Source organism: Tyto alba, unplaced genomic scaffold (assembly GCF_018691265.1).
Source record: "Tyto alba isolate M040663 unplaced genomic scaffold, T.alba_DEE_v4.0 Super-Scaffold_42, whole genome shotgun sequence".
NCBI classification, from domain to species: domain Eukaryota; kingdom Metazoa; phylum Chordata; class Aves; order Strigiformes; family Tytonidae; genus Tyto; species Tyto alba.
In genome coordinates this window covers 16411954-16427263 of record NW_024881318.1, presented here as the reverse complement: position 1 = coordinate 16427263, position 15310 = coordinate 16411954, and the positions used below count along the sequence as shown (strand labels likewise).

At 43.4% G+C, this 15310-nt stretch overlaps 1 protein-coding gene across 1 annotated transcript; it reads left to right on the top strand.

The window, feature by feature from the left end:
• The first annotated feature begins 48 nt into the window (after positions 1–48).
• Positions 49–14701, top strand: RAD1 (RAD1 checkpoint DNA exonuclease). Its single transcript, XM_032992302.2, has 5 exons — positions 49–262; positions 10420–10528; positions 12924–13182; positions 13536–13634; positions 13955–14701. The coding sequence occupies exons 1-5, from the start codon at positions 65–67 to the stop codon at positions 14136–14138; spliced, it is 849 nt and encodes a 282-aa protein (XP_032848193.1). The 5' UTR covers positions 49–64; the 3' UTR covers positions 14139–14701.
• Positions 14702–15310: the final 609 nt, after the last annotated feature.

Sequence of the window (15310 nt, the reverse complement as noted above, 5' to 3'; positions counted from 1 at the left end):
TTCCGCCCGCTCGCGCCCCGCTTCCGCCTCCTCCCCCCCCCATCCCGGAAGCGCGGCCGCCGCCATGCCGCTCGCCTCGGCGCGGCCGCCCGCCAGCGCCGAGCCCTTCGTGCTGGCCGCCAGCCTCGACAACGCCCGCCACCTCTCCAGCCTCCTCAGGGCCGTCCACTTCCAGGACCACGCCACCTGCTTCGCCACGGCCAACGGCCTCAGGGTGACGGTGGAGGACGCCAAGTGCATCCAGGCCAACGCCTTCATCCAGGTGGGGCTGCGCCTCCTTCCCCCGCAAGGCATCACCGTGGCTTCCAAAGCATCTGTGGAACTGGGGGTGCAAATGGAAGGGGCAAGAAATATTTTACGGTAGTAACTCAAACCCAACTTTACCTTTGTTCTGTCCTTTAGACTCTGTGTCTTTGCCATCTGTGAAACTGCAGCCTGAACTGTGTGTGAAAGGGGAGAAGCCTGAGTCTCCCTGTTCCTGCATCTTTCCTTGCTTTCTCCTGCTCCTCACTGCACAGTCCTTCTACACACTAGTGCTGTTAGCGGTCACAATCGCGAAAGAACTTATCTACACAAAGCAGATAAGCTGGCACTTCTTTATTCCAGCGCTGGGGAACACGGGGGACAGCTCCACCAAAGACGTGTTCATCGACAGATACAAAACAGCACATATTTATACACTTTTTCAGCAGAGTTATGGTTACAGAGTCATGGTTACATAGTCATTTTAACTCAAGATGCGTAATCAGTACCCATTGTTTTGATTCAGAGTCCATAACAATTCCTGTAGTGATTAAGGCAAACACCATACTAGTTATCTGTTCCTAAGGGCCTCAACATACCTCATATTGTCACAGCTGCTATAACTCCATTTTAAATCGAGGTCATTTTTTTAAAACTAAAATCGAAATAATATTCTAGGATTCAAACTATATTATTAAGGTATTTGCAACATTTTCCCCTTTTGAAAGTATTGATAATCATACTCAATACTTTCACATATTCAAATTGTAATCTCATTGAATGCCAAATTGTCATATGATGGTGGGGCCCGTTGTCTTGCTTCTGCTTGTATGATCATTGGATTAAACTCTGTTTTCTGGGTTAGTTCTCGTTTCAAACAATGATAAGTTAAACCAAGCACTGTACTTGTCCGTCTGCTCCTACCCACCAGTCATTCACGTTATGGATTTGAGTCTGAGTATCATTAGTCACCTCTGCTTGGCCTGACAACGATTTTTCCTTTGTCCACGTTTCTACCATCTCAGACTGAAAGACTAACAGAAAGACAAGGTTCAGACAATTATTCATGCTTCAAAGTCAATTTTAAAGTCTGTGGATTTCTGATCACTCTCCACTTTGTAGAAGGTGTTTTCTTCACTCTGGTGTAATGGATCCGAGCATCTGATTCTGCAATCTTAATTGCGGTGAATGTGGTTAGGAGAACTTGATAGGGTCCCTTCCACTTTTCTTGTAAGGGTTCCGTTGTCCAGGTCTTTATGTAGACATAGTCTCCAGGTTGAAAGTCGTGTACTGGATTTTCCAGAGCCAGGGGTTGATTCCACACTACTGCACTTCGGAGTTTAGCTAAAGTTTTTCCAAGAGAAAGCAAATAATTATAAACATCTTGTTTTCCTGTTTTATGCATATTTGGATTAGGTTCAGGTGTCTCATATGGTTTTCCATACATCAATTCGTAGGGGCTGACTAACATCCCACTTCGGGGCTTTACCCTAATGTGCAACAATGCTGATGGGAGTCCCTGAGGCCACTTCAATTTAGTCTCTTGACATATTTTACTAATTTGTCTTTTTAAAGTCTGATTGATCTTTTCTACTTTTCCACTGGACTGTGGTCTCCAGGAAGCATACAAATCCCAGGATATTCCTAGGGCTTTGCTTATGTCCTGCACCACAGTGGCTACAAAATGCGGACCTCTATCTGATGATATTCCAATAGGCACTCCAAATCTTGGAATTATCTCATGTAAAAGCCATTTAACTGTTTCTTTAGCTTGATTTGTGCGACAGGGAAGAGCTTCTGGCCATCCAGAAAAGGTATCGACCCCAACCAGAACATACCGATATTCTTTACGTTTGGGTATTCTGTAAAATCAATTTGCCAATAGTCACCAGGTTCTACTCCTACTTTCAGTTTGCCCATTTGAACTCTCTATTGTACCACAGGATTATTCTTTAAACATACATTGCATTTTGCAGCAACTGATTTAGCCATCTCTAACATCCTTACCAATACTATGTGCCTCTTCAGGAATGTCACCAGGGCCTCTACACCCCAATGGCATTCCTGATGTTTTACTTGTAGTATTTCCCTCATAATTAATGGGGGCACAACCACCTGGCCTTCAGAGGTTGTCCACCATCCTTCTAAATTTTTCTTTGCATTTAAAATTGAGCTAGTTTCTCATCTTCCTTTGAGTATTCTGGTGGTTCCTTTGGGAGAGTTACAGTTCTAGTAGGAATTACTGCCATTTGTAACATTTGCTGTTGAGCCGCTTCCTTGGCAGCTTGATCTGCTAACCTATTCCCTCCTGCTATTTTTGTATTTCCAGATTGATGTGCTTTACAGTGCATGATCGCTATTTGGGCCAGTTCCTGAACCGCCAATAGCAACTGTAAAATTTCCTTCTGATGCTTAATATTTTCTCCCTGGGAGGACAATAGTCCTCGTTCTTTCCATAATGCTCCATGGACATGAACCACTCCAAAAGCATATTTTGAATCTGTCCAGATGTTCACTTTCTTTCCCTTACTTAATTCCAATGCTCGTGTTAAGGCAATTAATTCTGCTTTCTGTGCTGATGTAGTGCTGGGCAGTGCATTTGCCTCTGCCACAGTACTTTCAGTTGTTACCGCATATCCATTCTGTACAAAGCTGCTACCATCTGTAAACAGCTCCCATTCAGGATCTTCAAGAGGGACATCCTTCAAATCTTCTCGACTAGAGTATGTATGTTCAATAGTTGTTATACGATAATGTTCAGGTTGTTCTTCCTCCTGTGAAGCACTCAGAAGAACTGCAGGATTTACAAGATTAGTTGTTTTCAGAATCACGTCATCTTGCTCCGTAAGAATTACCTGATATTTCATCATTCTGCTAGGGGACAGCCAATACCCCCCTTTTTGTTCCAGCACTGTAGCAACCATATGTGGAACACAGACTGTGATGGTTTTTCCCAAGGTGAGCTTTCTGGCTTCTTGTATCAATATTACTGTTGCCGGTACTGCCCGCAAGCCGGAAGGCCATCCTTTGCTCACCGTGTCCAGTTGTTCAGAAAAGTACCCCACAGGTCTCTTCCAGCTTCCATCCTCTGGGTCAGGACTCCCAGGGCAAGGTGCTGCCTTTCATGAACAAACAACTGGAAATCTATAGTTAAATCAGGTAATCCTAGAGCTGGTGCTGTCATTAAAGCTCACTTAAGCTTTTGAAAGGCCTCCTGTTGTTGTTGACCCCATATGAAAGGGGTGGATTTTTGGGCCTCGTATAATGGCTTGGTCAAGAGACCATAATCCAAAGACAACACCACCTGGCCATTCCCAAGAAAGCTCTTAATTCATGTACAGTCTGAAGTTCTGGAATAGCACAGATTGCTTCCTTTCGATCAGTCCCCAATCTTCTTTGTCCCTTTGAAATTTCAAAGCCCAAATATATCAGTTTGGCTTGCTATTTGGGCTTACTTCTCAGACACCTTATACCCATTAAGTCCAAAAAAAAATTTTAAAGTTCAGTGGTTACCTGTATACAGGCTGTCTTTTCTTCTGTAGCTATTAAGATGTCATCCACATATTGTAAGAGTAGATGTTCTTGTCATGGAGTCACTGTCTTTTCATTTGTCCATAGCTCTAGTTCTTTGTCACGTTGGCTGCCGAAGATTTTCTTATAATCCTTGGGGTAGTCATGTCCAGGTTAACTATACTTTACGCCCTGTTTGTGGGTTTTCCCACTCAAAAGCAAACAGCTTACGACTTTCCTGTTCCAGGGGTATGCAAAAGAAAGCATCTTTCAAATCAAGCACTGTAAACCACTGCTGCTTTTCTTTAAGGGCTGTCAATAAGGTATATGGATTTGCCACTACCAGGTGAATGTCTTTTACAATTTGATTTATATCTCTCAAGTCCTGTACTAACCTATACTCACCTGTGGGCTTTCGGACTGGTAAAATAGGGGTATTATATTCTGACTCACATTCTTCTAAAATCTTATATTTCAAGAATTTATCAATCAGCCTTTTAATTCCTTGTTTTGCCTCAGGTGTAATTGGGTATGTTTGATCCTAACTGGTTTTGCTCCCTTCTTTAATTCAATTTTCACTGGTTGTGCCAGTTTAGATTTGCCAGGGACATCAGTTTCCCATACCATGGGAACTACTGGATAACTCACTTCTGGGGGGGGATTTCTTGTATCTTTGTTTTTTCCTGTATCATCAAAATTTCCCCTGTTTTTGATTCTGGTATTTTTAACAACAATTCTTCATTTTCAAAAACTATCTGGGCATTTAATTTGGATAGCAAATCTCTTCCCATTAAGGGTACTGGACATTCTGGAACATACAGAAATTCACGTGTTATGATTTTATTTCCAAACTGTAAAATCAACAGTTGTAAGAATGGCCGGTTTTCCTCCTTCCCTGTGGTTCCCACAATATTAACCATTTTAGATCCTATCATCCCCTTCTGTTTGTTCAGAACTGAGAACGTTGCTCCAGTGTCCACCAAAAATGTAACCTCCTTTTTTCTCAGCCTGATTGTAACCAGAGGCTCAGCTGGGTTCACCTCTGGTCCCCGTCAATCTGCATACTCTCCTATAATCATCACATTAGCTGCTGTTTGCTGACCCTTTAATTTCCTTGGACAATCCTTTTTCCAGTGCCCTTCCTTTTTACAAAAGGCACATTGATTTATTCCGAGAGGGGTTCTGTCAGTCAATCCTCCTCTTCCCCCTTGTATCCCTCCCCTTAGAGGACCTCTTGAGATCTGTAAAAACAACTGCAAAATTGTAGCGTGTGCCCTTCTCTTTAATTAGCACCCTGGGCTGATTGCCCAGTCGGATGCCTAGGTCTGGAGTCAGGTCCACATTCACAGAAAGGTAGTGGAATGGGGGGGGTATATGGGAACTGCAGGAATTGTTGGGGCAGTAGGAGCAATATCTAATTCAGGACCTGTTTCTGTATGTCCCCTTCCCTTCAGTGCCAAATGTTTAAAGAACATTTTAGTGGAAGTACATACGGGGCAACGTTCCTGAACCTTTTTATCCTTTACCATAAGAGACATCACTTGATTAATCAGGCCACATTCTTTTGCCACTCCGTTTTTTCTCGCAGATAAAAGAACATCTACATATGGAACCTCATCCCATTTTTCTTCCCTTTTACAAAATAACATTAATTACAAAATAGTATTATAACTTAAGGTCCCATTCAGGGGCCACATTTCTCCGTCTTCTAATTTATACAATGGCCATTCATGATTACAAAATTCAGTAAGTTGACTTTTGCTTAATTCATCATGCATCTCTTTCCAGTGAGCTAAAAGGCAACCTAAGGGAGTGTTTCTTGGTATAGAACTCTTACTCCCTCTCCCTTCTTTAAACCGGTTTGAAAATTAAATGCCATAGTAAACCGACCGTATACATTTTTTTTCTTTTTTTCTTTTTTTTTTTTTTTTTTGTTGTTGCGTCCTTTTGCTTCGCTTATCTCCAGCTGCACCCCTCGTGGGATAACAGAACCGCGGATCAAAGCTCCACACTCGCTTTGTGCGTAATTACACGTCTCATTCACTCATAAAACCTCAACAGTGTTTCATTGTTTCCTATATTACCAAAGTTACAAAGTTACAAGATTCAGAAGCACAGAAACAAATTACAGAATATGAAAAATACAATTTCCCGTATCAAGACCAGAAAGTACAGATGTGAACACCGAAGTGTTCCTGACCAGATGTATACCAGTGAGGCGCTAGCAACCCTGGTATACGCTGTTCCACGCAAGATCCCACGTCTCACAATTTATGCACAGCCCAGACTCTCTTCTAATAATCCTTGCCTTACTCCTCGCAGTGACTCAATTAAGATAAGGAGTCCCTCCGGGGAAGTTCCCGGGAGCGCCCAAGACAGTCCTATTCTCAGGGAGTCCCGTGGGCCCCGCTCCTTTAAATCCCTTTCACCACTGACACTGACGCCAACCCCGCTCCGTATTCGCCTTACGGGCGGCGCCGAGGCTTCCACTGCTCGGGAATTCCCTAGCCCCAACCACGCGGAACTGTCACTCCGTTTGACAGGCAGGCTTTCCACAGATTCAGAAAGAAGTGCCTTACCTTTCCAGGGGACATTGCGAGGAGCTTTATGGGTCGAGAACGATGGCTTTCCCCAAGAATTCCTCGGTGCCGGCTGGAGTTCGATCAGCGCTCGATCCCGTCCAGTCTCACTCGCAAGGTCCCACCTGGGTCGCCAAATCTGTTAGCGGTCGCAATCGTGGAAGAACTTATCAACACACAGCAGATAAGCTGGCACTTCTTTATTCCAGCGCTGGGGAACTCGGGGGATAGCTCCACCAAAGACGTGTTCATCAACAGATACAAAACAGCACATATTTATACACTTTTTCAGCAGAGTCATGGTTACATAGTCATTTTAACTCAAGATGCGTAATCAGTACCCATTGTTTTGATTCAGAGTCCATAACAATTCCTGTAGTGATTAAGGCAAACACCATACTAGTTATCTGTTCCTAAGGGCCTCAACATACCTTATATTGTCACAGCTGCTATAACTCCATTTTAAATCGAGGTTATTTTTTTTAAACTAAAATCGAAATAATATTCTAGGATTCAAACTATATTATTAAGGTATTTGCAACAGTGCTGTATTTGTTTGGTTAGCTTTCTGCTATTTGAGCACGTTAAGCTGGCTCATGAAGCGGCCAGCATGTGCTAGTAGATATTAAGCAGTGGGTACATGTGGCCAGGAGAGGAGGAACAGTGATTGGAGGTGCCTTTGAGAGTGTTGAGCTGTTAAGCATAGAACAGAATATTTCAGTCAGAAGGGACCTACAGCAATCACCTAGTGCAACTGCCTGACCACTTCAGGGCAGACCAAAAGTTAAAGCACGCCATTTCGGGCACTGTCCAAATGCCTCTTAAACACTGACAGGCCTGATGCATCGACCGCCTCTCTAGGAAGCCTGTGCCAGTGTTTGACCACCCTCTCGGTAAAGAAACGCTTCCTGATGTCCAGTCTGAGCCTCCCCTGGCGCTGCTTTGAGCCATCCCCATGTGTCCTGTCACTGGGTACCAGGGAGAAGAGCTCAGCACCTCCCTCTCCGTGTCCTCTCCTCAGGAAGCTGTAGGGAGCAGTGAGGTTGCCCCTCAGCCTCCTTTTCTCCAGATCCAGACAAATCCAAAGCCCTCAGCCGCTCCCCACAGGACGGGCCTTCCAGCCCTCTCCCCAGCTTTGTTGCCCTCCTCTGGATCCATTTAAGACCATTAACACCCCTAAACGGTGGGGCCCAGCACCGCACCCAGCACGCCGGGTGAGGCCGCACCAAGGCTGAGCACAGCGGGACAGGCACCGCTTTTGCCCGGCCGGTGATGCCGCGTCTGATGCACCCCGGGGTGGGCTTTGCCCCCAGAGTTGCCAATGAAATATGTAACTTTTTTCAAAAGCAGCTCAGATCACCCTGCTTTATATCTGAGGTACTCTGTTCCTGCAGTTACCACAAAGCAGCTAGTGCCCAGTGACAAATGGGGTAGCCTGGTGTAGTTTAACCGCATCAGACTAGTCAGAGACATGTTTAAGCATGTTCCAGTGTGGTGAACTCACTGTTCAGTGCAGTTCTTATATAGTTTTATTATTTGAAATGTTTATTCATGTTCCAAGTGAAGAAAGTAAGTATTGTTTCTGGAGAAGGGTGACACGTACATTGTACAGTTGCACTTAACGTTGCACTGGTGGAGTTTGCAGTCCCTGGGGACATGGGTCAGGTGAAGAGTAAAGTCAGGACCCTGGATTTTAGGAAATCCCTGAGGGCAGGGACAAGGGAGCAGAACAGAGCTGGCAGATCTTCAGGGGCACTTCCCATAGATTGCAGGAGCTGTTGATCCCTAGGTGTAAGAAATCAGGAAAGGAAGGCAGGAGGCCAGGATGGATGAGTCAAGACCTGGTCAAACCAAATAGCAAGAAGGAAATGCACATGCGGTGGGGGCAGGTGCAGGTATCGTGGGAAGAGCAGAGGGATGTTGCCTGGTTGTGTAGGGATGGATTCAGAAAGGCCAAGGTGCAGTGGGAGCTGAACTTGGCAAGGGATATAAAGAATAGTAAGAAGGGCTTCTGTAGGCATGTCAGGCAGAAAGTGAAGCCCACCCTCTCCAATGAACACAACTGCAAAACTGGTAACAATGGAAAAGGACAAGGCTGAGGTATTCAACAATCTTGCTTCAGACTTTACTGGCAATCTCTGCTCCCACAGCTCTCGAGTGAATGGACCTTGAGCAGGTACTGAGGGAGCAAAGTACCTCCCACTGTTACACATGAGATTTGAGACCACTTGAGGAACCAGAACATGCTTAATTGTGTGGGACCCGATGAGTTGTGTTCCAGAGTCCTGAGGGAATTGGCTAATGTAGTTGCCAAGTCACTCTCCATCATATTTGAAAAATCATGGCAGTCAAGTGAAGTCGCCAGATACTGGAGAAAGGGAAACATTACACCCATTTTCAGAAAGGGTAGAAAGGAGAACCCTGGGAGCTACTGACCTGTCAGCCTGCCCTCTGTGCCTGGGAAGGGTTGTGGAACAGATCCTCCTAGAAGCTATGCTAAGGCTAATGGGGACTGGGTGGTGATTCAAGACAGCCAGCATGATTTCACCAAGGGAAGTCCTGCCTGACCAACCTCATGGCCTTCTCTGATGGACTGACTACATCAGTGGATAAGGGAAGAGCTACAGATGTCATCTAGCTGGACTTCTGTAAGTCCTTGACACAGTTCCCTACAACATCCTTCTCTCTTAACTGGAGAGAGTTGGATTTGATGGATGGACTGTTCAGTGGATGAGGAGTTGGTTGGATGGTCACATGCAGAGAGTAGTGATTGATGACTCAAGGACCAGATGGAGATAGATGTCAAGTGGTGTCCCCCAGGTGTCTGCATTGGGACCAGCACTGTTTAATATCTTCATCAATGCCATAGACAGTGGGATTGAGCGCACCCTCAGCAAGTTTGCGGATGACACCAAGCTGTGTGGTGCAGTTGACATACCTGAGGGAAGGGATGCCACCCAGAGGGACCTGGATGAGCTCAAGAAGTGTGCTTGTGTGACCCTTATGAAGTTGAGCAAGGCCAAATGGAAGGTCCTGCACATGGGTTGGGGCAAGCCTCTGTATCAATAACAGCTGGGGGATGAAGGGATTGAGAACAGCCCTGCAGAGAAGGACTTTGGGGTACTGGTGGATGAAAAGCTGGACATGAGCTGGCATTGTGTGTGCACAGCCTAGGAAGTCAACCGTGTCCTGGGCTGCATCAAGAGAAGTGTGTTCAGCAGGTTGAGGGAGGGGATTCTGCCCCTCTGCTCCGCTCTGGTGAGACCCCCCCCTGCAGTGCTGGGTCCAGCTCTGGGGTCCTCAGCACAGGAAAGACATGGAGCTGTTGGAGTGGGTCCAAAGGAGGGCCATAAAGATAATCAGAGGGATGGAACACCTCTCCTATGAAGGCTGAGAGAGTTGGGGTTGTTCAGCCTGGAGAAGAGAAGGCTCTGGGGGGACCTTACAGTGGCCTTCCAGTGCTTAAAGGAGGCTTATAAGAAAGATGGGGACAAACTTTTTAGCAGGGCCTGTAGCAACAGGACAAAGCGTAATGGTTTTAATTTAAAAGACAGTGGATTTAGACTAGATATAAGGAAGAAATTATTTCCTGTGAGGGTGGTGAGGCACTGGCCCAGGTTGCCCAGAGCAGCTGTGGCTGCCCCCTCCCTGGAAGGGTTCCAGGCCAGGCTGGACGGGGCTTTGAGCAACCTGGTCTAGTGGAGGGTGTCCCTGCCCGTGGCAGGGGGGTTGGAACTAGGTGATCTTTAAGGTCCTTTCCAACCCAGTTCTGTGATTCTAGTTCCCTCAATGTTTCCAGCTCCCACAGTAGGCAGCTTTAGTCTTTAACATTTGTAGCTTGTTTTTAAACTACAAAAGACAAGTGTTTACATTTAGGTTTTCATGCCTATGCCATGCTACTTTGTTTTGACTATGACTTGGTTTTATTTTACTAGTTTTGAGAATGAAGAGCTATTATTACATGTAGAAGTCACTTTGTACTGCACTGGTGTCTAAAAGTGAAAATGCTGAATTTAAGGAAATAAATGTGAATTGTAAAATAATTGCAGAAATTCCTCTCTTTTCATCTCTTTCCTTTCTCTTACAGGCAGAAATTTTTCAGGAATTTGCTGTTCAGGAGGAATCAGTGACATTCCGGATCAATTTGTCTGTTCTTCTCGACTGCTTGACCATTTTTGGTACCAGTTCTTTGCCAGGTATGATACATATTTACCTTGACAGTGTATGTGTATTGTGTAATCACACAGTGAAACCTGTACATAGCTACAGGGAGATTTCCAGTCTTGGCAAAACTTCTAACTTCCTCACCTTAAGTCCTTCTGAGCATGGCATCTATCACTGTGAAGCAGGATGCATCCTGTTTACTTAAGCCCATACAAGTGTGTGCTGTGCTGTCGGTTGATGGAGAGAAGAAAGGAGCTGATGGATGTGACCATAGCCAGTGTGTCAGGGACTGCTGCAGCAGGAGAGGCTAAAAGTGGCTGATTGAGTTTGGAAGATGGAATAAAGGTGTATGTGTGATGCTCTTGGGGTAACTGAGAAACAGAGGAGTCTTTCAGTGAAGATAAAGTTTCCAGGATCTGTGTAATGCACAAAAGAACCACGTGTTTTGGGAGAGAACCCTTTTGTGGCACGAGGTCCAATGAACAGCCCCAACTTGTATCCTTGCTCTGGTTTGGGGCTGAAGATCTCAAATAGTTTCTGTAACCTTGATAAGAAAACACGTCAAGTAATTTGCTCAGGCATCTCTGGCAAGTTGGGTGATGTTTAGGCTGGAGTTCTGACTCTAAGGCCAGTGTTCTACCTTAGGACTGATACACACTGGGACTGCCTTTCCAGTTGATCTGCTTTCAGTCCAGGGCCCAGATAGATTATTCACATCACACAAACGCTAGTTTGTTCCCAAGTGCCCTTCACTTAAGGGGAAATCCTAGGTACAGCTGGCAGAATAGTTCCTCTGCAGCCTATTCAGGGTAGTCAGTATGGATGTGGAGAGCACCAGAGTTCCCTCTACTAGGGACAATGCTTCACGCTGTCACATACTTCTAAGTGGCCAACGGGGCAGGCTGCACATACCCTCAGTATCAGGCTAAAAGCTTGCTTGGGCAAGCTGGAGCAGCCTCTTTTCAGAGCTTTCACTTTGAGCTGAAAAAGCACGAAATCTGTCAGTACCTCTTAAGGCCACAAGGGATCCACATTGGGCTTACAGGGGACTCGAGCTGACTCACTGCTGTGAACTGTAGCAGAAGTCAGCACACTGAGAGACAGCATAGACATACCTGGGAATTTGTCTTGCTAATAAAAAATTTTGTATCAACTCAATAATAAATGTGATCTCTTTCTAATATTTCTGTGGCTTGTGCAGCCCCGGAACATCCAGCTACCTCAGAAATATTAACAAGCATATGCATAAGTTAGGAAATGTTCTGGTGCAGATTTACTGGGCTTGAAGAAGTCTGCAGGGGTTCCAGGTAGCACCATCAGTTCACTGTGCTCCTGTTTCCAATGCAATAGCTGTTACGTGGCACCTTCAGTTCCATCCCTTCTTCAGGATATGCCTGCATCTGTTTTGTGAGTATTATCTCCAGCTTGCAGATAAGGTATGGTACTTACCTAATGTCTCACAAGAAATATGCAGCTGGATTGGGTAGTGCTTCAGGTGCTGTAAGAGCACTTTAGACCTTGCTTATCAAGTTTGTGAATTACAAAAATCAAGTGGACTGTACTAATGAGCCTGTTTGTAGTCTTTTCAGTGACAGAGGCATGTGGGAAGCTGCTTTCATAATTATATATACTAATATTGAATTACATGAACCCATCTGTTTAAACAAAAAGCACCTATGTCTTAGTGAATTTTATTTCCTACAAATTAATTTTTAAATTTTCTTTTTACTTGATGGTTGTTAAAAAAATATTTTCACAAGCAAGAATAACTACAAGTCAGCATGACTGTATGGGTGCTACAGGATGCATTGTGTACTCATGTGGAGTAGACTGATACCATGACAGTTTTTTTAGGCAGTTCCACCATTGCAGCTTTCTGTTGAACTCTGCATTTCTCTGCTGTTCTGTCGTAACTCTGGCCTAAAGACCTAAATCAATTGCACTAAACAGCACTCTGATTCTGGGAAACCAAACATTCAGATTATGATTGCCTAGCAAAAGGAGGATGTGACTGTAATGCAAGCTAAGTTGTATTAACTTCAGTTTGGGTTGCACAGGTAACAAGAGTAGTAAAGAAAGGTGACGTGAGCCAGAGAGAGCTTCAGGACCACTGAGGATTTTCCAATTCCACTAAACTATTTGTAGCATATCCAGCTTCACTGTCACAGCTAGTGTTATCCGTTTGGTACATGACACGAGTTAGACTTTTTATTCACTTTGCTTCATAATTCTTAGCACTTGTTAGCACACACTTAGGGTGTCTAGGAGGCTAGACTAAGCATGATACTTTAGTGTATTGGAGGCTGGACCAAACATGCTAAATCAAATTGATCTGTGCCCCATATGCCAGTAAAATTCAAATTTTCTAAAGTGATCAGATATGCTAACTAGCTTTCTGAAGAATGTATATTTCATTCTCTTTTTCAGGAACATCAACGGCCCTTAGGATGTGTTATCGTGGTTACGGTTATCCTTTGATGCTGTTCTTGGAAGAAGGAGGAGTAGTGACAGTGTGCAAAATTAACACTCAAGAACCTGATCAGCTGTTAGCCTTTGATTTCTGCAGTACAAAGGTTGTTAATAAAATTATCCTGCAGTCGGAGGGGCTACGAGAAGCATTTGCTGAACTGGATATGACCAGTGAAGTTCTGCAGATTACCATGTCTCCAGATAAACCCTACTTCAGGTACTAGAAACTATGCTTTCAACTCAGATGTTCATGATTGGCCTCCATTGGTAAGGACTGGAAGTTTCAGGGTGAAGATGGGGGAGCCATTTTAGAATATTGCTTTATTTCAAGAATAATTGTAATGAGTACAACAAATCACAAAATGCAATCTAATTGACATAGTAATGAATATATTGTCAACCCGGTAAATGTGACAATGATGTGGACAATTTAGCATTTTTATTTAAGTAAAGCCAAACATACTACAGTGTTTTATGAAACAGCCGTTGAGATATGCAAGATGACCGATTCTGATGAGTTTTTGGAGAGCTGTGATCAGGTATTTTCAGATGGTGCCTTTTGTCTTCCAGGTTATCAACTTTTGGAAATGCAGGAAGTGCACATCTGGACTACCCTAGGGATTCTGATTTGATGGAAGCATTCCATTGTAACCAGACCCAGACAAACAGGTTAGGAACTCTGTGATCAGTGCCCTATGTGGCAGGTCATGCATTCTTGCTGGAAGGTTTAAAAAACTTTTTGCATTACTGTAACATTTATTTCACAAGTAGGGGTGGAAAAAGAATACTTCCCGTCTGATAAAAGTCTGTGTCTGTGATCAAAAGCTAAGCGATAACAACGTGTGTCCAATATTGTTACCAGGAAAAGATCAAATTAGCATGTTCCTAACTGCTTTTTAGTTATTCTGTGGATTTAATTTGGAGTAATGTTTCATCTCCTCTCTGCACAATATAATTTTTTGAGATGACTTTTTTTCTCCCCTCTGCAGGTACAAGATTTCTTTGCTTAAGCCATCTACAAAGGCATTGGCTTTATCTTGTAAAGTGTCCATTCGCACAGATGCTCAAGGATTTCTTTCACTGCAGTATATGATTAGGAATGAAGATGGACAGATCTGTTTTGTGGAATACTATTGTTGCCCCGATGAGGATATTACTGAAGCAGAAATGTAGGTGTATATTATGGCATCTGTTTTATAGTTATGTACATATATATAATACTGTATTTTTTTTATAAAACTGAATGAAAGCTGTAAAGTTTGATAGATTTTTATGTTGTAATTTTTTTTTGAACTCTGGAATTAGAAATACAAAGACTTCCTTCTTATTCCCTTGCAAACATTTCTTAGCCCTGACTCAAAAAGCTAAGATGAAAAAGCAAAAGGGGAGTTGATCTCTGATAGCCACTGATTCCAGCACAGATGTTAAAGTGGTGTTCGTGTAATATGTTGCTGCTTTATAAAGTGTTCTTCAATATTTTTGAGTTTTGTTGTTTATCAGATGTTGAGATGCTGCTTTGCACATGTGGAAAACAGTATGTTCATACGTTATGAAGTTGATTGCTCCACAGTTCAACAGAATTCAAGTCCTTTGGGTTTATTTTAAGTTTAAAAAGCTTTTGTTGACCATTTTTCACCTCCTGCTTATGTCAGCAAGAGTATACTTTCAGCGTACACAGTGTTAACAGTTCACTTTTGTTGTCTTCTGTTGCAATAAATACATTTGACAAACAGTGACAAATCTTCAAACTACAGGACTGATAAAGATACCTAATAATATTCTAAATTACTCTTAATTACTGTTTGTTTTGTTTTTTTCCAGACTTAGGTATTCAGTATAGGCGAATTTCTTTTTGGCTTATTGTCTCTATTTCTTCAGTGAAAAAAAAATTCATGTTCTCATTGGGAATGATTAATATTATCCCTGACTACTGAAGTGTTAAGAATGATTTACATAATCTCTGGGTGACAGGATAAAAATGAAACAGAACACATCACTTAATATGATTTATTTGGGAGTAACAAAGTTCCTTGTATTGTGTTCAAGGACATTACTGTGGCTTAACATTTGTACTTTTATATAATTGCCTACAGATGTGCTATATTACTTCTTAAAATAGTACTTTTAACATTTTCTTCTATAATCTACCAACAGTGATCATGGAAATAATATCCTGAGAAGTTAGAACACCACAAAATACCATAAAGCAACCATTGCATTCCATAGATAATAGCTATCACAGACATGCATGATTTATCATCTGTGCAAGACTTAACATCTGTACCCCAGCGGGACTAAGTTGGGGCCTAGACTCACAGAGGTGTGGAGGTGCTTGTGCACCTTGT

What these genes read in the sequence shown, in the direction of transcription:
- RAD1 (XM_032992302.2), top strand. Translation starts at nt 65, where the DNA reads ATGCCGCTCGCCTCGGCGCGGCCGCCCGCCAGCGCCGAGCCCTTCGTG. An exon ending in AGGCCAACGCCTTCATCCAG is followed by an intron (nt 263 to 10,419) that starts GTGGGGCTGCGC and finishes TTTCTCTTACAG; the next exon opens with GCAGAAATTTTTCAGGAATT. An exon ending in CCAGATAAACCCTACTTCAG is followed by an intron (nt 13,183 to 13,535) that starts GTACTAGAAACT and finishes TTTGTCTTCCAG; the next exon opens with GTTATCAACTTTTGGAAATG.